The 27,613-nt window shown below is 28.1% G+C and overlaps 1 protein-coding gene across 6 annotated transcripts; it reads right to left on the bottom strand.

Annotated features, from left to right (window-relative positions):
- Positions 1–3,405: 3,405 nt before the first annotated feature.
- Positions 3,406–25,979, bottom strand: LOC107442279 (nuclear factor 1 X-type). Of its 6 annotated transcripts, XM_087157593.1 has the most exons (16): positions 25,765–25,967; positions 24,241–24,267; positions 24,046–24,112; positions 22,627–22,782; positions 21,389–21,580; positions 18,168–18,351; positions 18,029–18,082; positions 17,597–17,659; positions 16,274–16,639; positions 14,880–15,068; positions 13,403–13,578; positions 12,795–12,912; positions 9,984–10,277; positions 8,239–8,354; positions 6,637–6,859; positions 3,406–4,364 (listed from the first exon to the last, which is right to left on the bottom strand). In XM_087157593.1, the coding sequence occupies exons 3-16, from the start codon at positions 24,052–24,054 to the stop codon at positions 4,255–4,257; spliced, it is 2,250 nt and encodes a 749-aa protein (XP_087013719.1). In that variant the 5' UTR covers positions 24,055–24,112; positions 24,241–24,267; positions 25,765–25,967; the 3' UTR covers positions 3,406–4,254. The 6 variants fall into 6 exon arrangements, with proteins under 6 accessions (XP_087013719.1, XP_087013718.1, XP_087013723.1 ...); XM_087157592.1 differs by lacking the exon at positions 24,241–24,267 and having other exon boundaries at positions 25,765–25,979; XM_087157597.1 differs by lacking the exon at positions 14,880–15,068 and having other exon boundaries at positions 25,765–25,957.
- Between the last annotated feature and the right edge of the window lie 1,634 nt (positions 25,980–27,613).

Below are 27,613 nucleotides of genomic sequence, written 5' to 3'. Positions count from 1 at the left end.
AAAACATGAAGTTGCCAACAAAAAATGGAAAATAAAGGAAAGAAACAAAACTAGCAAAAACCGCAGTAGCCAAAAAGGAATTTAAAAAAAGATGATAAACAGAAGCTTAAAACCACTACGGCTGAGAGGTTCAAATCAAGGTATAAAATGTCAACTTTAATTACCATCTGCATATTTTTAAAGGTAATAAAGTTTTTTTAACCAAGTAATATCCTACCACTTCAGTTTCTTGGGATTATTTATTAAAATGCTGAAAATGTTGGTACACGGTTTGTGTAGCCTGTTTATTTGACAAATAATGTTTTAAATATAGAGTAATTTGAATGTTTTATTGTATTGATTTAGATTTAAACAACTCTTTTTGTTACAGATATTGAATTTTTTAAATTTGTCAAAACACATTATAAACATGAAGAATCAGAAACATGAACTATGTTTTGATTTTTAATGATTTTATACATAAAAAAAGATACAGTCCAAAATCAAAAATATTGAATGCATTTTCAAATTCTTATCTTAATTCAAATATATATATATATATATATATATATATATATATATATATATATATATATATATATATATATATATATATATATATATATATATATATATTGTTTATAAAATGCAAACAACTACTGGATTTCACTTAATCTTACAGAAAAATCAGAATTCAATTAATTTCTATTGGAATAATTACCTAGAATAGCAACTGGTAACATATCACTTAAAAAAATTTTTTAAAAAAAAACTAAACTCAGTGGAGCGACAGCCCATAGAGGGCCAATGCCTACTGTGCCCATCTCAGTTTTCTTAACCTTGGGCTGTTAACATATCACTAAAACCATTAATATTTAAAAAATATGCCCCTCAATTTTATACATAAAAATAGGAACATGACTTAGATCCATTTGCAATACATACATACAGAACTCCTCAACCAGAATTGCAGCATAGGGCTTCTATCTATCACATCTTTCCACCTCTTTCTATTTGTGGCCAGATATTTTGCCTCTCTCCATGTCTTTCCCAGTGTTTTCAATTTGTTTACAATCGTCCTGCGTCATGCATTTTAGGTCTTCCTCTTTTCCTATTGCCTTTAGGGTTCCAAATAAAAATGTATTTTAAATTTTTTAGGTTTATGCAGAACATGGACTAATCCATTTCCATTTTTAAATTTCCAGATCAATCGGTTTCTGTTTTGCTTGTCTAAGGATTACTGCAAATTTTACAGAACCACTTGTTACGCAATATTCTTCTTATACAGTTGTCAATAAATAATTGAAGTTTTTGCATGATATTTTTATCGCAGTGCCATGTCACAGATCCATATACAAGGTGCGTAGCCAAATTATTCAGCAAAAAATAAGTATCTTTTAAGCACTTTTCAAGCACTCAAAAAAAAAATTTAAGCACTGTAAAAAAAATATCATAATTATGCAGGGTTGGAAAGTTTTTGACAATTTACGGTTTTATTTTGTTTTAACTGTCACGCCATAAAAAAATCTTTTGGCATTGTTTTTGACAATTGTCAAAAATCATGCAATTTTGAATCATGCAAAATTAATGTTTTTTTCATACAAACAACAAAATCAATGTTGTTTGACTGACAATACGCCGAAATAGATTGGGTTTGAAATAATTGTGAAAAAGTTGAATATGACCTGTGTCCTTTAGCATAATTCGAAGTGAAAATCAACATAGTAAAGGAAAAATCTCATTTTGAAAAAGGGAAAATTAAGCACTTTTTAAAAACACCCAATGAAAAAAGCACCTTTAAGGGCTCTTGAAAACGAAAATAAGCACCTTTAAGCACTTTTTAAAAACACTACGCACCCTGATATAGGACAGATTTAATATTAGTATTGAAAATAGCGAGACTGCTTCAGGCTTTGTTTAATCTATCAAATTCATCTTCATCAGTTTCTCCTTTGTTGTTAATTATATTTCCAAGATACAAGAACTCCTTATCATTTTCTAAGAATACGGTATTTCAATTGTTTAGGATTAAAATTTTGAGAAGTTATGATGAAAATACTTTTGTCATCTAAACTTAAAATAAAAGTTATGTGAATAAATAAAATTTGCCATATCCATAAAGAAATATAGATTTCTTTTCTTCTTTAAGAAAAAACACTATTCCTAGGTTTTAATTTTTCTCATGTTATGTCACTAAATAGGCACAGGAAATTGAAATTTTTCACATTACCTAAATTTACGAAAATTCTAATATTCACAACTAAAATCTATTGAATTTTGGATAATGGACTGTATCAGAAAAATGTCAACAATAAAACACTTTGAAAAATAGAAGCAAATACAATTTGAATGACACACAAATGAAAGAGTCAATATCAAAGCACGCACAACAAAAATACAATAATAAAAATCCCACAATAAAATTTGTTGAATCTGTACATTCACTATAAAATTTTTTATAAAGTAATCTACATATATTTGTATATATATTTATATGAGTTTATAATGCTAAAGTATCACAGTTGATACCTTTGGCTAAATTACCAAATTCTGAGAGAGATAGGCTATGCCTTGGTTTAAAGCTTCTCCTCACATATTGTAATCAAAATGAGTGCAGAGCCAAATTTTTACTCAAATAAATTTATAATATTTGTTCAAAAGAATGCAGGTATTCATACAGGGACATAAAATCAGCAACAAGAAGAGTAAGTTACACAAAGTACAGTACAATTTTTTTTAAATTTCTATTATAAGTATAATACTTATATTTATAAGTAAGTGAATCATAACAGAGAGTACTAACTTGCACTGTGTAAATTTTGATTCAAGAGAGTTTACTTATACTTACAAGAGAGCATACAAGAAAAAAGAAACAAGAAAACAGTGACAAGAAGCTGAAGTTCATAAGCTTTGTTTCAAAATAATTTACTTATTTATACAGAAAGATATTTAAAAAAAAAAAAAAAAAAAAAAAACTAATTATTTGAAAATGTTAGGTTTCAATTACTCATTTAAAATAAAATATTAAAACAAATGTAATAGTGTTTTTAATACATATTACTAAAAATAAAAGCAATCCTATATTTCAGAAATTACCTTTTTTTTTTTTAAAAAAAAAATTTTTTTTAGAATGCTATAAATGTTGGAAAATGAACATAAATTTTTTTTCAATTAAGTAGCAGTTTAATTAAAATATACTTTCTTTTTTTCCTTGGCTCTACTCATATGTGTAACAATACTCACTCAGAACATTTTTAAAACCATTTTGGAAATTTTACATGCTTTTCAATCACACAAATATTCTAATTTTGTAATTTCCATCAAATTGGAATTTTGATGTAAATTACAAAATTGGAAATTATTTCCAATTTCGTAAATATTTTTAAAACAGATTTTTTAAAAAAAAAGCCAAGGGTAATTTTTAGCTTTCTTATTTAATAATTCCAACAAATTAATTTGGAAAATACTAAGAATATTTTAAAGATTTCATTGACTTAGTTTAAAATAACAAAATAAAATAAAGTTCACTAATATAAACATACAAAAGATAGATTAACAAACTTAATGTGCAAAGGTATACTAAAATCAAATCAGGAGTTTGAAGTCTATAAATAGAAAACTAAGGAATAAAATTATACTTAACAACTCAAATATTTATTCCACATCATAGGAAATAAGATTTTGAAATTAAAGATAAATATTTATTAGAAAAAAAATTAAAATAAAGCATAAAAAATAAAAGGTAATTGAGAATTTTAAATCAATTGAAATGAAATTCAATAAATCCAATATAGGCAAGTTTTTTAGTAAAACTATCTTTCATTTTAGTTTTTAGAATGCAATTTATTTTTTGAATATTTACTTCTTTACTATTAAGAATAAAACCACAACAACAATGAAAGAATAATAGCATCTTCAGAATGATTTGACAACTTTCGATACTAAATTAAGTCACTATTGATCCATTAATTTTCATGCATTTTTAAAAATGCAAAAACATCTCATGCTTTTTTTATAATCACCCTATATTTCTTGATTAATCCCTTTTTAATTTTTCCTTACTAAAGTGTGTAATGATTCTACACTCATTTTAAAAACTGTATTACTACTTTGGTTTCCTAGACTTTAAATATGTGAAGTAAAAGCATTTTAAAACCACATTCGCTACATTTAAAATCTAAGAAGTATTTTAAAAGCATTGATATTGCTTGAGTATATGGTGAAAAGTGATATACCACAGTCTTGCGAGTGTCTTTTATGGTGCATGGTGAGAACTTATGATGATGATGATGATGCATCAGACTTCATGGGAATGGGGGATGCTGTTCCAGTTTGACTGCTAGCATCCACAGCCTCATTTGAATGTACAACCGGAAAAAAGCGTTCTGAAAATTAATGAAAAAATTAAACAACTTAGATTTAAAAAAATTTATAAACTTATTTTACTGAAAAAAGTATGAATTTATTTCAATGATATAATTAAAAATTCTTGAGCAGAAACTTACATAGATATTCAAGCAATTTTGAAGTTTGAATAATTATGTGTGTATGCTGAAGTGAACAGTTACTTGTGAATTTGAAGTTTGAATAGTTCTGTGTGTATGCTGAAGTGAACAGTTACTTGTGAATTTGAAGTTTAAACAGTTATGCACATATGCTGAAGTGAACAGTTACTTGTGAATTTAAAGTTTGAATAGTTGTGTGTATGCTGAAGTGAACAGTTGCTTGTGAATTTGAAGTTTATATAGTTATGTGTGTATGCTGAAGTGAACAGTTGCTTGTGAATTTGAAGTGTGAATACTAAAGTATGAATAATCCACCTAAGTTAGAATATAATTATAAAGATTAATTCATTGATACAAACTTACATTTATAAATTTCCCTACTTTTACAACATAAATTATTATTATTATTTATTTGAGTATTGTATGCTGTCGGGAAAATGGTAGTTTAAAAGTTGCTAGCTAATTAAATATTATTGAGACCTATCTTGATTTCATCATAAGAAATTTCGAAGTTTGAATAGTTACATGTGCATACTGAAGTAAATTAGTAAAGTGAGCAGTAATTTTCGAATTTGAAGTTTGAATACTGAAGTATGAATACTCTATGTAAGTTAGAATGGGAATTATAAGGATTATATCTTTGGTACAAACTAAAATGTCTAAATTTCCCCACTTTTGGCACAAAAACTTTTAATATTATTTACTTGAGTAAGTAATGTATAGCGGTTTGGAAAAAGACTAGTTTCTAATTGACAAAATATTATTAAGTTCTAACATAAATGTGCTTTCATTGGAAATAAAAGGAAAATTTACAAAAATAGCTATTAAAAAGAACAAAAAATGCATGCTTTACATAAGAAAATGTTGTAACACTTTTTCTCAATCAACTATAAGTTGAAAACCCTCAATATTTTTAATACGCCAATGATAATAATAGATACTTCGTCCATCAAAGGGTATCAAATATTTGCACTTAAAACTACTGACAAATAAAACTGTAAAAGAAACCATAGAAAAAGTTTTGACGCAAAGCACTAATGAACTAATTAAAAGTCAATAGAGATTTGAAGTTATAAAAGTAATTTATAGATAAAATAAAAGTTTTTGGCATAAATTAGGGGGCACAACCTTTTTGAGAGATGGGCTACTTGTACAGCAAGTCAAACGAGGGGCCTTCAGCGTATTTAGACAGGTTGATGGAAAATATTATAATTTTTATATAAACATTAGCATTCTAAGCACTAAATCATTTTTATCTGTCAACTTAGGCACTTTTTTGCAAATATCAACACATGATTATTTTTATCAAATACAAAGTTTCATTAAAATAATTTTAATAATAAAAAAACTGTATTGCTTACAGAATTAAAGTTTTAAAAAAAAATGAATAATTCATTTTTTGAACAATATGTAAAATAACAATAATTGGGAATGTGCTTCTACTTATATTTATACTTGGTGCAGTAATGGAGGTTTCACGAATGTTAAATAGTAAACGCTTGTTTTTCCTTTGGGGGGGAGGGGGAAAAGAAACACTTCAATGTACAAAAATTAGAAACAAAATTGTAAACAATAATCAGTTAAAAATTTGAATATTACTCCACTTTTCAAACTTTCTGCATTACAATAATATTGTATTAAAATATCAGTACTTTAAATAACACCAACTAACATGGTTCTTCCAGCTGAAAAAACTATTAAAAAATAACTTGAAAAAATAACTAAGTAAAAATAAAAAAACTCATGTGTCATAATAATATATTAAAATAGGAGAATTTTTCAAAATCACATGGAGATGCATTGCAATAATTGTTGTAAATTCACTTGTATTTACAATTAAATCGGGACACAAATAATGTGTGTCAAAAAGTGATTATTTAAACAACCGATTCAAAACTCAGATTGAGTAATATTGTCGTCGTTTCAAAATTACGTGGAAAAGCATAGCAATTGCAATAAAAGAAAAAATCATATTTACAATGAAATTGGCACAAAAAAAGAGCATCAAAAAGTGATTATTTAACAGGGCAATAAAAAACTCACAAGTAGTAATAAATGAACTGTAATTTTAAAAACCACGTGGAAATCAGCACTAGCAAGAACTACAGGAAAAAACTATTGAAACAATAAAATTCAATAAATTTTGACTCACCAATTATATGAGGAGGATCAGAATCTGAAGTGTTGCAGTGAATGAGATTAGCCATGACATTGTAGTCAATATTGTCATCTATAGAAATAAACTGTCCACTCCATCTAGGTATAGGTGTTGTACGAGGTGTGGTACGTGGCGTAGTGACTGGAGAGGTGAACATAGACAGGCTTGTTGGACTAATCACACCACTTAAAGGACTAATATTTGGATACGAAAATAACTGTGTGGGAAGAAAAAGTTCAGTTCTTATGTGCAAGTCATCAAAATATATACAATATTGAGGAAGAAATATTTTTTAAACAAATTCGAACCCAAATAGAATAAAAAGAATTTGAAATACATAGACTTCATTATGCATATGGAATGTTACTAGGTTTCCAATTTTACAACACCTTCAGAATTCAATTTTACAATAGAATGATTCGAGTCGTCAGTTCATTTCTTATACTGAAATAAATAACTCAAAGAAACTAAACCGGAAAGATATACTGAACGATGAAAAACTTCATTTGCTTCAAAAAATATGAAGATGGTTATAGAACATTCTAATATAGACTCCTATTCTCAAGACTCTCCAGGCGTGAAAGTAATATTAACAAAGATAACAGTACAGTGGTGATTCTCAACTGCTGTGCCAAGGCAATTTTGCATGCTGCCAAATTTTAGAAATGGTATAGTAAAATTATGTTTTTTAATTATGAGTAAAGTTTAAATTAAAGAGTATATATATACTTTTCCCACGTGAACATCTTCGTCTGCGATAGTCCTGTCGCTGACAACACTCAAAAGATAAACTGGTAGGATTCCAAAAACAAATAACTTTATGGAAGAATAAAGCTCAGGAAGACAATTTGAGAAAGTTTGAGTCAGTCCCAAAAGAATTTAATAAAACTATTCATATAATTGTTATTGACCATTTGACAATATTAGAGGAGAGAATTGTTCATTATTTTTCAAAGTTAGATAGAAAATTTTTTATTAGGTTTGTAATCCATTTATGATAACGAATACTTTTGTATTTGAATAAACTTCGAATGAAGAGGAAGAACTAATTTTGCTTTCTAATAATCGAGATTTAATTTTAAAATATCCAGAAGAATCAATTCATTTTGGATTGACTTAAGATGCGACTATCCCATGACAGCCAAAAAAGTTTTCAGAATGTTATTACAATTTTCTACATCTTATTTGCGTGAATTCGAATTTTCAGTATTAACCAACATAAACGGGGAAAAAAAATCGGGACTGTTAAATGTAAAAGACAATACGAGAATAGCATCGTCACTTTTACCACCAAATATAAATGAAATTATCAAAAAACAGCAAGCTCAAATTTTTCAATAAGAGTATTCTTATTATTAACTTGTATTTAATCCCTTAATATATGTACTGTTGTTTTTGTAGTACATATTATTTTATTATACATTCAAAACTATCATAAACTATTATACATAGCGCATTATGGGTAAGTAAACAACTTTTAAAATTAGATTTTTTCTTTCTGATCCGTCAGATTTTGGAATCGTTAAAATTGTGCCATAACAAAAAAAAATGGTTGAGAATTACTGCAGTATATTAAGAAGAAGTAATTAAACTTACTTGCGCTTGTGGGTGTATATGGGCAAAAGTATGTTCTGATCTGACTAGAGCAGTAAATGGGCTGTTCAGAATTGACCGACTTAGAGGTGGAGTATCTGCATTGCTTACAGTTGGTCCTGAAAAAAAAATGTTACCAGTTATTCATGATTGTACGGTGAAACCTCTCAGGAGCAATGACTCTCTGTTCCATAGCAGAATGGTTGTTAATGGAGGTTGATCATTCTTAGGGGTTACTTCCATTGACTTCAAAGTATTATCGAAGATACACGATTTTTGCCAAGCAATTTTAATTTCACTAAGTGCCATTTTCATGGTGCAGGAATGTCACTTGTGTTGGCATCAAAAAAGACAACAAAAAAAAAAACGGATAGATGAATAAAATTAAGCTTCAATAAAAATGACTGCTACTGATATGATTATGTGTAAAATGAAATTTAAAAATCATAAATGATAAAACTATGTTAAATAAATAAACAATTATGGTTGTTTCTTAAGTTTAATTTTAATTTTATATCATAATTTACTTTAAAAATCAAAGGTTTGTTTGTTTTAAATGCTCAGTTTATTCTAAAATAACTTTTTTTAACTGAATTCTGACTGTAACATGAGGTAGTCAATCTTTTTCAGAGATAGTCAAAATGAGCTCTTTAAATAAAAGCTATATACAAATATTTTGAAAACATTTGAATCTACTTATCTGCTTTGTAAATATTTTTTTATTTTGATATATTTTTTGTTTCCTTATTTAACCTTTTCTGCATTTGGTGTGGAAGTTTGCCCGGTCATTGAGAGAGGTTTTCTCCAACACAAAGTGGAAAAAATTCTGTGCCTCCCAAAAGTGCTCGTAAATATTAAACAGAGGCGATCAGTTTTTCCTGGAGGTTTCACTGCATATATGATTGTATACATATGATTAAATACATAGTTTTTTTTTTTTTTCAAATAACTACAGTTACAAAGAAAAAGTTCTAGTCTGGCTCAAAATACTACTTGGCTTGAAATTCATTTATACCCAATCTCAAGTCATTTATAATTCAGAAAGTCTTTTAAATGCTTTCATGTTTCATTTTTGTTTGGAATGGAAATTTACACACTCTAATATTAGATTATATGGATTTGTAGAATAAACATTTCTTAACATAGAAACCACACATGGCTCCAAAATAAATAATATTTGCATAGCTGTCAACTTAAACAGTCACTCAAAACCTTTCTAGAAGGTGGAAGAAAAATGATTATTACAGTATTAAGAATTTTCTAAAGATAATAGTTTTTGTAGCCTTTAAGCTACTTTGAAAAGTATAACCATATTTGTCAGGGTAATTTTTTTCTCCCCAAAATAATAATAACTAAATAACCAAGGATTAAAGCATAAATGTTTCCAGCAAGAACAAAAGTCTTCAATCTTTGTACAAGTAATAAGCTTTGCTTTTGTGTTTTGAATTCCAAAACGGTATCAATATATGCTACAATTAGAACTTATTATTTGTAAGTGCTAAAAATTTCCTTTATGGAAAATCAGTGAAGTTCATGTATAACTAACTATAACATGCTGTCATGTACTTAAAATTTGATTTCATTTTCACCACTCTATCAAATATAATAGAGTAGATGCTTAGCAAATGTTTCTACAAAGTTCCTGACCAATATCATTAATTACAAAATAAAAATAATAATAGTTCCAAAATAATACAGTCACAATTAAAAGCTGTTTTCTTATGAAAAATGAAGTTAAAGCTACTTACCCGACGAAGAGCTTGGAGGTGACAAAGGATGATCTGAAATGTCATCCGTTCCTGGACTGTTACATCGAGGATCATCATCTCCTCGCATCGGATGGCATCGCTGATCCTCGTCAGCCAATGGATTACAGTGTGAATCGTCATCTGTAAGTGGCGGGCATTGAGGATCATCTTCCTGCAGACATCTTGGATCTTCATCCTGAATAGAATGAATGTGAGACTCATCTTCTTGCATAGGTTCTGACTTAGGAGATAGGGGAGAAGTGGGAGGAGATGATGAAGACACAGTCTCTAGACCTGAAAACAGGATTATCTTATTAAACCTTAAAAACAATGTAGCCCATGAAGAAATTCAGAAATTTAACAATAAAAGACATACATTTATATCATATATTAATAACATTTTATATGTTACAATTTAGTATGTCCATAGCTGCCAACCTCTAGTTATAAAAATGCAGAAGATGGACAAAAAAAGTGCAGTAGAAATGCCTAAAAATGCAGAAGATTCGCAACAGCATACTAATTACTAATAAATTTACAAAAGAATGGGATTTTAATTTATTTATTTACAAATTAAAAAGTTTTTAATAAAATTTTTAAATATTAATTTAAATAATTTTAAAATATTTAATAATTTTTTAAAAAAACTTAGCTACTTGATGGTATAATATTCTTGATTAAAAAGAAATATGTCATATTTTAGGGCTTATTAACATTAGTTTAATTTTAATATAATAGTATGCACTATTTATAAACTTAATAGAAATTATGAAAAAAGAATTACACTAAAAATTTTTTTACACTTCTGGCGTTTTGTCGATTTTATGTGTCTGACTATATCAGTTTTACCACCCTGCGCTATGCTAAAGTCATTTTTACATACGTTGCAACGTACATCATGCACTCCAAGATTCGATTTAGAAATAAATGGAAATTAAAGAGAATAGGACTCCTTAAAGACTTGTTTGTATTGTTTTGGCTCAGCTATAATGAATTAACAAGATTAATCTAATGAGAAAATAAATATTGCCGTAAACCAATTGCTGTTTTGCTTTTACACAAGCCATTTTCTTTTCACTTTTGCGCCGGCAAACAGGAAGTCACCTGATAACGGGAAGCGTTCTCGCAACACAAGCTGAATTACTTCTTGCATTGGCTGAAGAGAGGAGAAATATTTTATGTCACACTGAACGATGTGACGTAAATGGAAGGAAAGGAGAATCACCGCAAGCGGGCTTTCTAAGGCCATTACTAGAGGAGCATCGACGTCTAATTTAGAGAAAATACTAGCTATCGGGCGGACGGGTAAAATGCGGAAGATCTTATCTTCTGCGCATAAAAAATAGCTAAAATAAGTAAAAATGCAGAAAGCTTCTGTAAAATGCAGAAGGGTTGGCAGCTGTGTATATCTATGTGTGATCAGTTCAAGCTATTGAGGCAGAGAAGAGATTTACCGTTCACTGCTAGAAAGTGCTAAGGTAGATTTTCTAGACATTCAGTTTCAATAAAGAACTTCATCTTATTGTGGATCTTAGTGACCACAAACTTACTGTAGAAAGTAAGTAGAACATTTTTTTTTGTTATTAAATATTTATATTTGTCAACTTTTTGATGATTAATTATTCATTTGAACTTATGCGCACTCTATTCCCCAAACATATATATAGTGTAATAATTCTTTTTTAGTATCAACTTAATAAATTTCAATAAAATTGGTAAGTAAATCCCACCACCACACAGTAAAACACAAGTAAAATATCCCATAACTATTTATACATCATATCTAAACTAAACTCAGTGGCGCGACATCCATAGAGAGTCAAGGCCTACCGTACCCATCTCAGTTTTTTTGACCTTGGGATCTGGGGTGCAGGAGCAGATGTTCCAGTTAGGTGGTCAGCCGAACCCGGAACCCGCAGTGTTTAGTTCCCAAGCATACTTGGTACTTATTTATTGACCCACTGAAGGGGGCTGAGTCAACCTTGCCTGGCCCGAGGATCGAACCCAGGACCCGTGGTGTGGGAGCGCGAAGCCCTACCACTAAGCCACCAGGCGTCTACACATCATATCAGTGATATTAAATCAATTATAAAATAAAACAAGTACAGTTAAAGCTAGAAGCTTCGATACATTACTGATATATATCATACATAATAAAAAAAAAACATAATATTTACACTAATGTAAAAAATTCACTAATTAATTTTTCCATTTGTATAAGAATTTAGCAGAATAAAATATGTTGCTTCATGGGAAATCAAATGTCACACAGACTGATGAATTCGGGGTATTCTATAAATATAGGTGTATTTGGAGTATATAATTTTTAAAAAACATTTCTACATAATAAATAGAAATCTCAATCACATTAGAAATTATCACTTTGACTAAAAAAGTATATATGATTTAGAAAGAAAACAATTTATTAAAATTCGTATAGACTAGAGGAAACCAAATCTAAAAAAATTGGACAGAATAGTAGGAAACAGGATCTGTTTGGAGGCTAAAATTTAAAGAATTACTAAGATTTCAGTCATAATTCAGTAAAAATTCTCTGATCAAATCTGACTTTCAATAAAATGAACACTAATCAAATAAAATTTGAAAAGTCATAGTTTCAGAAAGCATAACAAGAAGTGAATTTGCTTTAAAAAAAACTTTAATTCTCATTTTCTTTAATTTCACTCGACCAATGAATATTTTCCTGCATTTCAAATTAATTTCGATCCATGTTCTCCACACAAAAAAATTTAACACAGAAAATGTGCTTTATCGATGAAAAAGTTCTTACTTAATACAAATCAAACATACCTGATGATCTTATAATGGCCACAGGGCGTGCAACAGGTGCAGGGGGAGGAGGTGGCAACATTGAACTTGTATAAAAATGTGAAATTTTAGGTGGACTTCTGGCATCAGATTCAGAGGACTGAAAATATAACATTTATTTAAAATTCTTGTAAAAAAATAACAAAAACAAGTTAAAAGTTTTTATTTAGCTGTTGGGATTATAATACAATGCTGTTATAAAGTTGTTTTTTTTATATAAAATTTTAAACATTTACAGAGAATGCAGGATTCACAAAAAACATAACTAAACAGAAATAAGGTTTCGTGTAGTAAATGGTGACTGATGCACGTTAAATCTGTTGGATCACAAAGTCCTCCATGTTCCCATAACAAATCAATACATCTGTGGGTACTGAATTGGAGATTGATTGTTCTCTGGTTCAGGTCAAAATTGTGATCTGTGGATGAATGAATGGGTCCACCCTATAAATTGGTGTGACGTATGGGAGTGGCAGAAGTCGAATTCTTGGCCATAGATAGCGCCACCGAAAAACAAGAACAATCACATACCCTCTGCCTTAATGGCCAATGACAACAACATTAACTTTCCAATGAAAGAAAGAACTTACTTGTGGACTTGAATTTGTGTTACGGGCTTCTTGACAAACAAGATTGACAAAATCTGACAAAGTGTCACCATTCTCTTGGTATTTCCCCTGTGTCACCAGATAATATGGACCTGAGGTTGACAAAGGCACAACTAATGTGGTAGTTGGTGGAACCAAACTAGATGTCTGACTTAGCCCTAAATGATGAAAAACACAGACATTAAAAATGATAAAATGATATTCTAATCATTACAGGTACATGGACAAATTTTAATATTTAATAATAATCAAGAAAGCAAAATTTAAAATGTCCATAATTATTAAAAATCCTTTAATTAGTTTTGCTGATAAAGCTTGAAAAGAAATTACAAAGATATCAATCCTACAAATGACAAGACAAAATTGAAATATAATAAGATATTTCTACCATATTTAAAAATATAGGAAAGCAATAAGAAATAATAAAATTCTTGATCTGTAAGATTTTTAATTCTATTATTTAAAAAGCGTGATGTGAAATAATAACAGGCCATTAAAAAGTACAGGCATTATGTTTCAAAGATTTTGAAAAAAAAAACCATTAATGGGCATAAAGTTTTATGTTCGAGCATTTTTTCTGATGCACTGTTGAATAGAAATAATAATCTAAAATAATAAAATTAAAGAATTTGTATGCCCGTGTATCATTCTTACAACTCCAGAACCATTTGTGCTAGGATCCTGAAACTTGGACAGCAGGTGCAAATTTAGTCTCCTATATTGAAAACTGTTCTTCATTTAGGTAAGTGAAATATTATTTTTTCTAATAGGATAAGCATTTTGTATTGTATTTATAGTGTTAAGTAATACTATTTCATAGATCGTTTACATTCTTTTCTTGCCATACAGGTAGAAAAAGCTAGAATCTTAATTTATACAATTTCTATGCAAGGCAGTTTCACCTTTCAATAACATGACATAATAAACCATGCTTTTAAACTGAAGAGAAAAACTAGTAGCTACACATTATGCCTTTAAATTAGTAAAAAATTAAATAAAAGAAATTTCCTAAAAATAAAATTTACAAAACATAAATCTTCATGAAAAAGAATAAAGTACAAAATATTGCGATAATTATTAAGTGGCCATCATTTCACTGCCTGTATACATATAAAAACTTACTTTAATAAGTAGATTAAGTTTACAAAATATAACTTAGTATATTTTTTTATCAGTATCTGGAAATAAAATACATAAGTCATTATTGATTATTTTTTCCACCAATTTTAAAACGAATTAGCTAGTTTAAGCAAATGATTTGATTATCATATTTGTTAGACCACAAATAACATAACATGAACTGTGCAAGGTCTGCAAAAATGTTTAAACACTTGAATCCTTATCCAATCATTCACTTAATTAGTGTAAAAGTGACAAAAACTATTAGTTGCCCTGAATACCACACGAGCCTAATATAAAATTTTAAATGAATGTACTTAAAAATTTTAATAATTCATACCGTCTTTATTCCCCGGAGAGGCTACTGTTTGTGAGGAAGGTGAAATCTCAGGCGAAGTGCTGAAAATAACCTCTACTGGAGGAGGAGATAAAGGCGAAGCATTCACAGGCACAAAACTGCTAGATCCTTCAGTCTTTATGACTCCAGCACGAGTTGCTAAAGCACCAGGCAAGACTACAGTATTCCTCACTTAAAACAAAATAGAATAACATTACCTAATGAGCAGTTAAACATTATTAACACATTGAACAGCACTCATATTTTTGAGGAAATACTTGTCAGGTCACGTGCTGCTTAGAAAATCTCATAGCGTCGTACAGCAATTTAAAGTACTAACTACTAATTGAAATAAAGTAACTATATTTTCAGTAATTACTTAAAACAATGCAATTTTTTTAGTTTTATATACTTTACACTGCCAGTCAACTAATGACTGGCATAGCTTAAACTGAAAGTTCAGTTTCAATCACATGTGACTGAAATGGCACTAAATGCGTAAAACTATTTATCCTGTATATTTCAAATAAATCACATTACTAGAAATAATAATATTTAATACAGTAGCCTCTGCTTAGTGTTATAAATTGCTCTTCATTATCAGACTCTTTTATTGTTATCAATCGCATTTGATTCGAATTTTTTTTTTCAATTCATTTGTATGTTAAAATTATATCCCTTAATGTTATGAGTGCTTTTATTTATTTCATAGAAAATCATCTTAACTGTCAAAGAAATATTCACTGTAAACTCAGAAGGAGCCTGACCTTTTCTTTCTCTGCACGCTTGTTTAAATTTCTGAGAATTCTTCTACTTTTACCTTAGGCGGTCTTTGAACTACAGGTGGACAGGGATGTGGTGATTGGTATTTAAGTGATATTTTTTTTTGTCTCAAAAGGGTGGGGTCTTATCTGAACCGAGAATGACGGTATCAACATTTTATGTCTTACTTGCTTACATGGAGTTTGACGGCATGAATAACAGAAACTTGAATTGCCATGACAGCTAACCAAAATTCGATATCATAATTTTAAATAAAATATACAGTTTATAAATAAAATGTGAGTTAATTTATTTTAATTTCACATTCAGCACATGTAACTGATATCAGTAAATTTATCTAATTCACAATTTGTTTATCGTCATCAATCCGTTAATGTTAACAAAATCAGTATAGACAAAAGTAATCACTTCTGTGTAATCTTTCTACTGTAGTAGAAAGAATTTGCAATTTGCATAGAATTTTGACAGTGCAAAAATAAAGGGAGAAAAAAATACTTTTTATCTGGGTAGATTTATAATATTATATAGCTAGATTAATAATAGATATTTAAATATCTTGTGAATATTCTACACAATTAAAAAAAGTAAGAAAATATCAAAAACTTAATAAATACCATGATCAACATCACCACTCCAAGAAGTTGGACTGTTTAAGCTAGAAGGACTATTGACATAGTAGGCTCCATCAGGAGTGACAGACTTTGGTTCATCTTCATTGGTCGACAGACGTCGTGCTCGTTTACTGATTGGTTCACAAGGGGGACTAGATGGATTATATAGATCTGGGGTAGAAGATCGGTTGTTTTCAGCAGAGCCCACAACTCTAGGTATGCCAATAAGTTCAGCTTGATTCCCATCTGTTGTGTAATAGAAAGGTGAGCAAACTCTAATAACATGACGAATTGTAGAATCACCATTTACCGATTCTACTTCATTCTCTTGGGTTTGGTGAACCCCATTAGAAGTTGGCATGATGGAACCTGTAATAGACATCAACGCTTTAGGGAATGACAATACAGAGTTTATTTGCAGATCAACAAGTCATCAATAGTATAATCAGAGTACAGAAATATATTTAAAATGCTAAAATCCAAAGAAAATCAGTTTGTTACAGAGATTAGAGTTTTAGCACAAAAGAATGATCAAATTTTACATATTTTTACATTTAAAACCTTTATAGATCTTAAAATAAATGATGCATGAATTTAAAGAAAAATATACTCAGATTTTTTTCTTTCTAGTTCCCAATTTTGATGTCTAACTCCTTTGTTACAGAAACATCCAATCTGCAATCATGTACATTCTGCACGTTCTTTATTTCACACTGCCAAATACTCTTAATGTTGCACAAATGCATATTTTTAATTTTTGTAGTTTTCTTTTTTCAAAATCAGAAGCTTATAAACAATATCTTAGGCACACAGGTGACAAGTGAATTACCCTTAATCACTTGGCCATATGATAAAGAGATTACATACATCTAATTTTTTTTTCGGAAAAAAATAACTACGAAACTTTTTTTTTTAGCAAATGTGAACACAAAATCTGATTTTTACAGTGGATACACAATAAAACATTGATTTAGAAATGAAAAAAGGGTAGATTTACTTAACTTAGCAAACAATAAACTATTATAATACAATAAAATAATGTATAAACAGGAAAAATAAACTATAAGCTAAACAATCTGATCAGCAACTTTCTATGCATTGTACTAGAATAAGGTAATAATTACAAGTATAAAAATAATTACTAATATAATAATGTGAATATATAAGTATAAATTGTGCATTTAAAATTTAACAAACTTGTTATGTTATGACTTTTTGCAGATAAATTTCTGTCATCAACAGAATAAAATGGTTAATTTTCATATTAAATTAAAGAGATCTAATTTTGGCAATATATTTAAAAAATAATAAAGCACTTTTAAATACCTTTAGATAATTTATAAAGTTCAGTAGAGGTGAATACACCAGTTGTGATGATAGTTGTACTATCTGTGAAAAATAAATATTATTAGTACATACGCAACACTAATACTAAACAATACATTGTTGCACATTGTTAATTCCAAACAATACATTACTGTACATAGAGCATTTGTCAATTCCTAACATTGTACAAAATTGACATGCAATAGGAACAAAGTTATGAACAAATCGTTCATGCTAAGTTGGATACAACTTATTTTTATATTTTTAAAGAGTTTTCCAAAAATTTGTCTTAGTTTGCATTATTATATTAAAATTGTTTCATATCAATGTTTAAAAACGGAAAATTAATGAAAACTCATGAACTGAAATGAGCCAAATTTGTTTAAATTAGAGTTTACACTTTTAATAAAATAGTTAAGACCAATGATTTACCTGAATCTTCGAGCTTTTGATCCACAATATCATCTCTCAACCCGCTTAAAGCTTCTGGTAAAATAAAATCAACACAAACTAAATATTTCATATATCTAAGATAGGTTTAATGATAAAATATTTAAAGAAATGTTTTAACCTTGTGAGAGAATGAAGTTCGCTAGATACAAATCTAGTTCCCGGACGGAAACATTAATATGGTAAGGGTTGACACAAAGAGCGGGATGGAGGCACTCGTGAGATTTTTCTAATCGCTCGCCATCAGTGCTTTCGAGTGGAATGGCCTTGAAAAGTATAACCATTACCAGATCAAGACGCCAAACCTATAAGAGAAAGGAAAGATGTAGTATTAGAAATTTGATAAAAATCATATTTGCAATATTAACTAACTTTAACTCATTTAAAATTAGTTTGGTGGCTATTTTCAAGCTGAGTACTTCAAAATTTATATAACAACAGCCAGAATTTCTTTTAAAAAGTTCTGATTTCTGAAATTTTAAAACATTCTGAATGAGTCATTCAAAATTTCAATCAATAAAAAATAAAATCAATAATAAAAATAAAACCAATCAACAGTTGTGACACAAAAATCAAAATCAATCACTAACAAAACTAAATAATAGACTACAGCTGGTCTGTAATAAGACAGTTCGAAATATTGTATTCTCCTGAGTAAAATTCGACATAGAGCATAAGTCGACCAGGCCTCTTTAACTTCAAATGGGATTTTGAGTGTAATCGGTACATAACTTGATTCCCCGAATTCACATTGGTTAAAAAACAAACTTCATATCATATACAAAACACTGTTATCCAAGGAGGAGCAAAGATTAATTTGTAATAATTTAAAGATTTTTTCACTGCCTTTTATTATAAAATTACCTTAGGACATTGATAACTTCTAATAACCTTGGCATTAGAAGTTATCAATGTGCAACCAATGGCATATATATTAATATCACAGTATAAGTTAGCATTCAAAATTCCGAATTAATGTCTTAGAGATAGAAAGTAAATTTCATCTCATTAAAGTTAATTTCATAATTTTTTTTTTTAAATATGAGTTTATGAAACTATTCGGCTTACTTTTAATAGGTTACATTAGAGAAGATTTTTAAACCTTTTTGTACAAAAAAATTTATGATAGTTAATTTAGATTGGTCATATTTTTTTTCTTTCTTTAAAAAAATTATGTGATGATGGCATAGTGGAGCAATAAAGCATGTTGAATTTCAGAATATATGCTAAGGTACAACATATATGCATAATTTCTAATAATTTTAATATTGCTTGCTATGATTTATTTTATACAGCACTACTTTTATTATTTCTTAAATTTTCACGTTATCAGTTTGGAAGCAGTGAATGTGTTCTATTACATTAAACTTTGATGTGTTGATTTTTGTACAATAAGTAAATTTTCTCTATATATTACATACTAAGTTTAAATTGAGAACTTCAATTCTTTGCAGAATAAATCTGAAATATATTTAGTGCCTTAAAAAAATTAACATGTGCACGTGTTTTTTAGCATAAAATCAGTTTAAATAAAGTTGTCCTTGTGTCATCTTGTTGTACCTTGGGAAAGTTTGCAAATTTCTAATTTAAGTAGATGAAAAATTTTTGTTTTCAATTTGCTTGTATTTGAAAAAATTAACAGATGAAAACATTTGTTTATTTTTTTAAGCGCAAAATGATTTGTAATTAAAATCATATCTTAATTTTTTAGAAATTCACCACAAGAAATAACGAATTTATAGGTTTTAATTTTAATGTAATGCTATCGGTATTCCTTTAAAAGCTAGTAACTCTGGATTAAAAATAAATCATGATTTCTCTTTTTAAGAAAAAGAAAACGCTTTTTCATTTTTTTTTTTATTTAAACAGTTTTTTTTTTTAAATTAAATTCTAAATTTTTCTAAGTTAATTGAACGGACATCAAAAATAGGATGTTTTTAAAGTTATGAATATTTATTAGATTATTTTAGTATAAAATGTAGTAGTATAAATGCAGTATAAAACATAGCACATAACATAATGATTAAAGATAATGTTACTCAACAACATAATTAATTATTGTTTCCCTTGCATTCGAAAAGACAAAATTCTTCTTCTTGCTTTCATAAATTTTCTAAGTTAGTTTAAATAAATCACACATAAAAAATTCCTGAATTCAAATTAAGTTTTAGAATTACTATAAAAAATAACAAGAAAGCTGATCTGGAGGAAGAAAAAAAAAACAGAAGAATTTTTCTATGCTTCCGGTTCAATTACTCATATGTGATAAAACTTTAAAAAATATTCGTTAGTTTACAAATCATTAATTCTTCAAGTTTAATGCTATCAAAATATTGAAATGATTATACAACCAGGGTATCTGCTACATTTTAGATTTTCAAATTCATGACTTTCCATGACTAATTCCAAGAACTTTTCATGACTTATCGAATTTTCTATTTCCTTCGACAAAAACAGATCAATTTAAAAAGCGTTTATAATAACATTCATTGAAATGATAGGTATAACCAAAACTGCTTTACACTGCATCTTCATATTTACTGATTTTAAATTCAAAAAACATAGTAAAGAAACAGTTGAAGCAATAAAATAACAGAAAAAATAATAGCTGAGCAAATAAATTTTTTTTCTGCAGAATTATATTCCAAAGATACTTTTCTTGTTCATCAGAAAGGAAAGAAATACTCCTGATTTTTTCATTCTCATTTCAGAATAAAAAAATTTGCAAATGACTAGCTTGCTTAAGCTAAAATTTTAAATTGATAAAATAAAAATAATAAATTAAAAATAATAATAACTCTGAAATGACAGAAGTTTAAAACATACTTCACTCTAGAAATGATATTTTTTCTTTCATTTTTTGAAAGAACACCATAAGTTTTAAAGAACATGATAAAAACATTTTATATTTTAATAAAATATGACTCTGAGTGGGGATTTTGTTACAAATTCAGATATTCGGAACACCATGAAATTGGGGCGGGGGGGGGGCAGAGTGAATTTATTCTAAAAATTAAATTTTTCGGCGACCTAAATCCATGACTTTTTACGATTTTTTTAAAAAAAATTTTAAAATCATGACAAATTTTCGTCAATACCGAAATTCATGCCTTTCCATGATTTTTCATGACATTCCAGGTGCGCGGATACCCTGTACAACCTGAAATTTATAACAGAATAATCTTTATGAGCAATGCACTCAAGTTACATGTATATATAAAAAAAATATCTGAAGCTTTTTAATGAAACTTAAAGTTTTACCAATACAGACATAAATTATTAGAATGATAAGTGAGTAATGAACAAAGAAAAGAAAAAAGACTTCATTAAAATGTGGTATACCTTATCTGCTTGTCTAAGGCAATCAATTCTTCTCATCTTGCCTTTTTGATCAGGATTACTAAGCACACAACCGGAAGCCTTCTTGCCAGTGATTCCAAGCACAAAACCTTCCCGGCATTCTTGCGTTATATCCTTTCTCAATTTGCCCAGAAGACGAGAGGCCCACTTTTGTTTTATTTCTACTCTCTCATTCTACAATGACATTTTTAAAAGTGCTGTAGTTGTTTGCAAATTGTTAAGGGAATACTTAAACATTTAAAACTGAATGAAAATAACAAATACAGAAAAATGCCATTGAAAATAAATGAACAATTTTATTCTTTAATTTTAAAATTTTCTGTGCATTAGCCATTAACACAAAATAATTTGAAATTTTCAACACCCAAAAAAAGAGTGTGTTACATTATTTTATTATTATTTCTTGAGACCATGAACTGGCTCTCTTAAAACCATGACATAACTTTTAAACTTTTTGGCAGTTAGCACACAGAGACAAATCTGGCTACAAGAATCGGAGCCAGTAAAGCCAGCTTTGATTTGTTAAACCACTACCACTAAAACAAAATTGAAAAATTTAATTGGCTTAATTAAAAAAAAGATCAAAAATTCTTTCCTGTTGTTTCTTGCTTTGAGTAAACAATTGTTATTGTTAATAATTGTTTGTAAACAATTGTTTAACATCAAAGTTAAACAAAATTTTTAACAAATAAACTTTCATTTATTACAAAAAATATTATTTTTTGCTCAGACTGTTTCTTTTTTATTGTAACTTTTTCATTGAAATGAAAACTAATATCAGATCTATCAAACAAATCAAAAAATATTATTGGTTTATTTTATTTCAGGTTGACCAACAGAATTTTGGCTTACAAAGAAAGAAAAGAGAGAATAAAATATTCAGTCTTTATTAAATGTAATATTTAAATCTGTGCCTTTATAACTGTTTTTTCTCTGCATATTACCTCAAATTATTAAAAAAAAAAAAATTATTACAATTGCAATTAAGCAATTTGGAATCAACTTCACTGGCTTAAGAATTTGGGAAAACATGCATGCTTTCCTGCATCCCAAATTAGTTTACTCTAGAAATCAATTACCAAGAAATCAACACAAAAACAAAATTTCACTAAATATTTTAGGCACTTAATAATTTCCGAGCCAAATGAAATAAAAAAATTTAGGTGACAGAATAAAACAAAACCATGTAAAAAAGTCAACGTTTTAAAACAACCACTTACTTGCAACTCTTCACGACACAACTTTTCTTCCTCTATATTCATTCGCTTGTCATGCTTCTTGAAATACTTTCTCTTCACAGCTTGAAGATTGAACCAAGTGTAGGAGAAAGATTTCACATGAGGCAGCAAAGCCTCAATGAATGGATGAAATTCATCCTAAGGAAAATTTATTTGTTGAATAAAAAATTGCAATAAAATGTGAATAAAATTTTTTGAAAAATGTGCTGCTTCAATATATTAATAAACAAAATAAGAAATGTCAATGATAAACAAAATATGTATTGAAAAATTCAACATGGGAAATAATTTTCATAATTAGAGGAGGTGCTAAAAGTAAATCTAAAAAACAGAAAACTTTTTTCATGTTATTTCTAAAAAAAAAATACAGTACAGAACCCGTTATCCGGAAACCAGAAAACCGGAAAACCAAAAAACCGGAACGATATTCGATAAATTTTCTCGCCATTTTTTAAAAAAAAAAAAATTTTTTCCTCATAAGATTTTACGATTTTTTTTTTCTTTTTTTAAAGATGTTTACCTTACCAACATTTTGGAAATAATCATTAGTGTATTACTTCGTTTTTTCTTACTTTTAAGATTATTTCCAATTTTTTTTTTTTTTAGTTGTGTTTAACAATAAAAAAAACGGCTTTTTGTAGCGATTCAGAAATCCGGAAAAATCAGTTATCCGGAATAGCGTTGGTCCCGACCGTTCCGGATAATCGGTTCCCTACTGTACTTAAAAAAAAGTCTAATTCAGTGTAAGAGATGAATGGGGAGTAAATATTATTGGGTAATTAAAAACAGCCATAATTCAATAAGTTTGGTGTCAAACATAGTGAATATTCAGTTGATGCTCTTTTTTTAAAACTATAATTAAACAAGGGATTTCAAATGTAGTGTAGCAATTTCTTTCAAATGCCGTTAACCATCAACCAATAAATAATTTTTAAAAATTTGACAAGAAATATTAGTTAAGTTACAAGACACTTCTAAATTAAGTAAAAATAGCCTGTGACTCGTGGACAACAAAAGTGTAGAACTTAATACATTCCACAACAAGAAAAAGTAAACAGCCAACAATACTAGGCATTAATCCCCCTTTCTCGATTCCCACTTCATTACAAAAATAAAATTTGGTGACAAGAAAATTTCAACATAAATCTTGACTATATTTTATTTACCTATACACAGCAACAGTTAACAATTATGCTTTCTACAACAAACGAATCGTTACATTTCTAGTTAGCTTAGATATGATACATCATAAATAGCAACAAAAAAAAGTACTTTATGCTATGTAATATAATTAGGAATATAAAAAAAAATCTAAGAAAATTCTTATTATGACTAAAGTAGTTTAAATAAATTAAAAATATACAAGAAATTGAAGAAAATGCTCATTGATTTCTTACTTACCAAAGGCATAAAATCTGTGGTGTAATATTCAAGATTAAAATTCTAAGTTAGCATACAAGAAGTTAATCTGAAAAAAATAAAAGATATATTTCACACACTAATGATTTATTAAACTAAAATTTAAACTGTAAAGCATTTTGAACATCATAAAAAGTAAAGAAAAGTGGTAAATAATGAGTAAGATTAACTAATTACCTGTTTTTGAAACATGAGCAAACAGCACTAAAACGGGTAAAAGCAAATATTAGCATTAAAAAAGGTACGAAGTTAATTTTATCTTAAAAATAATTAAAAAATATGATAAACATAAATGTTTAGCATTTAAAAAAATAAAACGAGCATCTGAAAATGTATCAATAAATAATATAAATTTCTACCTTATCAGTTGCTGTCTGTGTTCAAGATATAAATCATTCCCACAGATAATGTGTTATTAAGTGAATTTAGAATAGGTAGTCAATCATGGATAATTTAACTTGTTAATTATGAAATGCTCAGTTTTTAGAGTTCATTGTATAAAATTAATGGTAAAAAGGAAAATGATTATGTTAAAAATTACTCAGTCCTAAGACTGTCTTTCTCAGGAAATTAAAAGCATGGTCCCCTTCCTACTTCATTCACTATTGGTTGATCACCCAAAGTCTGTCATCTGTAAGTAAAGACTAACATAAACACACCACTTCAGCAGAGAAATCTATTGCACTATAAATTGAAAGGTCAAAGTTTTCTTAAATTGGAAATGTGGCCATTACTTCAATCTAAGAGTCATGAGCACTTGTAATGACTGTTTTAACGAAATTAAAAGATTTTCAGTTTCCAAGCTTTAAGTATTATTTCTATGCTGCTACTACTTATTATGACCCTCTCAAGTGTTAAATCTTCTCACTAAATGTTAACATTCAACTAAAAAGATAGTGACGATTAAGGAAATGAAAAATAGCCTTAAAAATAACGTGGAATTTCCTGCTTCAATGTATTTTTATGAGCAATCAGGTGTAGAAAACTCATATTTTAATTTAGAAGATACTATATTAGTGTAAACCTATAAATTGAAATCATATTCAAATACTACATTCAATGAAGTAATCAAAAGTATGTTTGTTTTCAAGAGATGAACAATTGAAATTAAGATAATAAACAATGTTTTATGAAAAAAATGAAGCTTAACTTTTTTTTAACAGGGATTTTAACAGAGCATCTATTGAACATAGCAAATAAAATTGTTTATAAAGGAAAATTCTTTGATTAAAATAGAGAGAGAGAAATAAAAAGCGTAGCTTAGAATTTCATTCTAAAATATCCCTAATGATATTAATGCATGTACTGGTATCAATAGAAACTATAGCAGTGTCTTAAACACCTATTAAAGAGAGAACAAGTACTAAAATTGAAAGTTTGAAATTTACCATGTAATAATTCGTAAATCAGTTAAAAACATCAAATGCCTGTAAGCAACTGGATTTTGAAACCATAGATAAAACATCGATTTTTTTTTTACTTTCTCATCTTATTTCACAATATTAAAACAGCTTTAAGTCAGTTTAAAAGTTACCGAAAAACATTAAGACAAAAAAAATTGGTAATGCTAAATTCAACTATCTAATGAGTCAACTAACTGCTAATCAAATTTAATGCATGAATATTAAATGATTTTCTTTCAAATTCTTTTCAGTAATTAGTTTTAAGCCTTTTGTGTATAATATAAAAAATTCAAAATACCATTATAAGAACTGATGCATTTCTTTTCCATGCGTGATTAAATAATTATGCAACCACTCTTTAATAAGGATCTACAATGAACAAATATTTAAAGCATTATATTATTTTGATAATATAATTTCTACATAAGGACTGCAGTGTTTTGATCATGTTTCATTTGTTATTATTAGTGCGCATGACAGTTTTTGTATACATGATTATATGTTTGCAGTTGTAGAGAAGCCATAAGCAGTAAAAAATTATATAAGCTAGTTTCTATAAGAATCCACTAGGGAAATAAAACATTGTCAACGCAAGTGCTGGAACGAAATGACAGTCCTAGTTCGAATGTTCCTCAGAGATAATCAACAATGAACTGAATTGTAGATGACGCTGCAACTCCAATTGCACTGCGAAATTTTGCGGAAGAGATTTTGCATATGAAGTTACTTTTTTTTTTTTTAAATGAATATATCGCTGGTGTGATTGTTTGACAAAAAGAGGAGGGTGTTTGTTGGTAGTTTCATAAATATATAAATAAAACACAGCCATAAAATAAAAATAATAATAACAATCACTACAGTTTTAGAAATTGCCACGAGATCTTATGAATCAAAAATTGTTGGAGAGAATACACTTTAAAGAAATCTTTATAGGAACTGCTTATACTCTGATTTGAAAATGTTATTAATGCGGCAGTGTTTTTGAGTTATTTCGTGCTAAAGTTTTAAAAAAATTTAAAAAAAAAAAGGCTAAAAAGGCTAACAGGGTTAATGACTTTCTTTTAAATTTCGTATCAGTTTTAGAGAAGAAATTTTTTTATTTAGTTCAAAAACAGTAACAAAGAATTTTTATTATTTCTTTCCGTCTACTAGAAATGCATGGTTAAACAGTCTTCTTGATTAAAAGTGTGAGCAGGTGTCTAAGGCGAAATAAATGAGCTATGCTAGATCTCAGAGCCTTATGTCATCTTAAGAAACTATGTCAGTTGTTTTAGAGTTAAGCAATCGACAGCAAAATGGAAAATTTATGCCTACGTTTTTTTATTAAATTTTAACAAATTTAGATATTTCGCTTTTGAAACATGGGATTGTCAAAAGCTGCAAAATATAGTCAAGATATTTCATTGTTTGACCAAGAGTTTAGCCAACAGTTTATCAAACCAAATAATTTAGTCAAAAGATTAACTAACGTTTATTGTTCTCTTTCCAAAAATTAATTCTGACAACAAGTTCACTATTTCTTATTTAACTAATTGTGTGAATGAGAACAATTTTCTCACTCAATTCTGCAATCCATTTACCCAAACATACTTGCTGTAAAAATTAATATTTGATAAACTGTAATACTTAATTTTCTAATAATTAATTTTTTTTAATTGAAGTACATAAAAATTTTGCATAATACGTATTAAAAAATGCAACTAAATATTCGAACGCACAAATTTAAAACTAGAAAAATGTTATTTGAATAAATTCAAAAAATTTAATTTTAAAAAAGTTTAGGAGTAATTTCGTAAACTTCTTCTTGATATAAGGGTGAAATATTAGTAAATTAAAAATTAAAATAGGTTATATAAAAATGGTTATGTAATAGTTACTAGTTATGTAATAGTTACTAGTTATGTAATAGTTAGTAATAGTAATTAAATGGTAATATAATAATTACGTTACACAGTCTTAATATATGAATTAGAAATATTCCAGAAACGTAGGACATAGTTTAAAACTAGTCTTTGACAACAGCTTCCAATTATTTTATACTAAAATAGTTCTCCTAAAAATGCCACATGGATTTTTATAGATTATAAAGTTTGTAAATAGAATAATGTCTCCGAATCTGTATAATGTATGAATAATGACTAAGCATA

The sequence above is a fragment of the Parasteatoda tepidariorum genome, chromosome 2 (assembly GCF_982258835.1).
Source record: "Parasteatoda tepidariorum strain Cologne lab strain chromosome 2, Ptep-v5.0, whole genome shotgun sequence".
NCBI lineage: Eukaryota > Metazoa > Arthropoda > Arachnida > Araneae > Theridiidae > Parasteatoda > Parasteatoda tepidariorum.
This window is presented reverse-complemented; position numbering and strand designations above follow the sequence as displayed.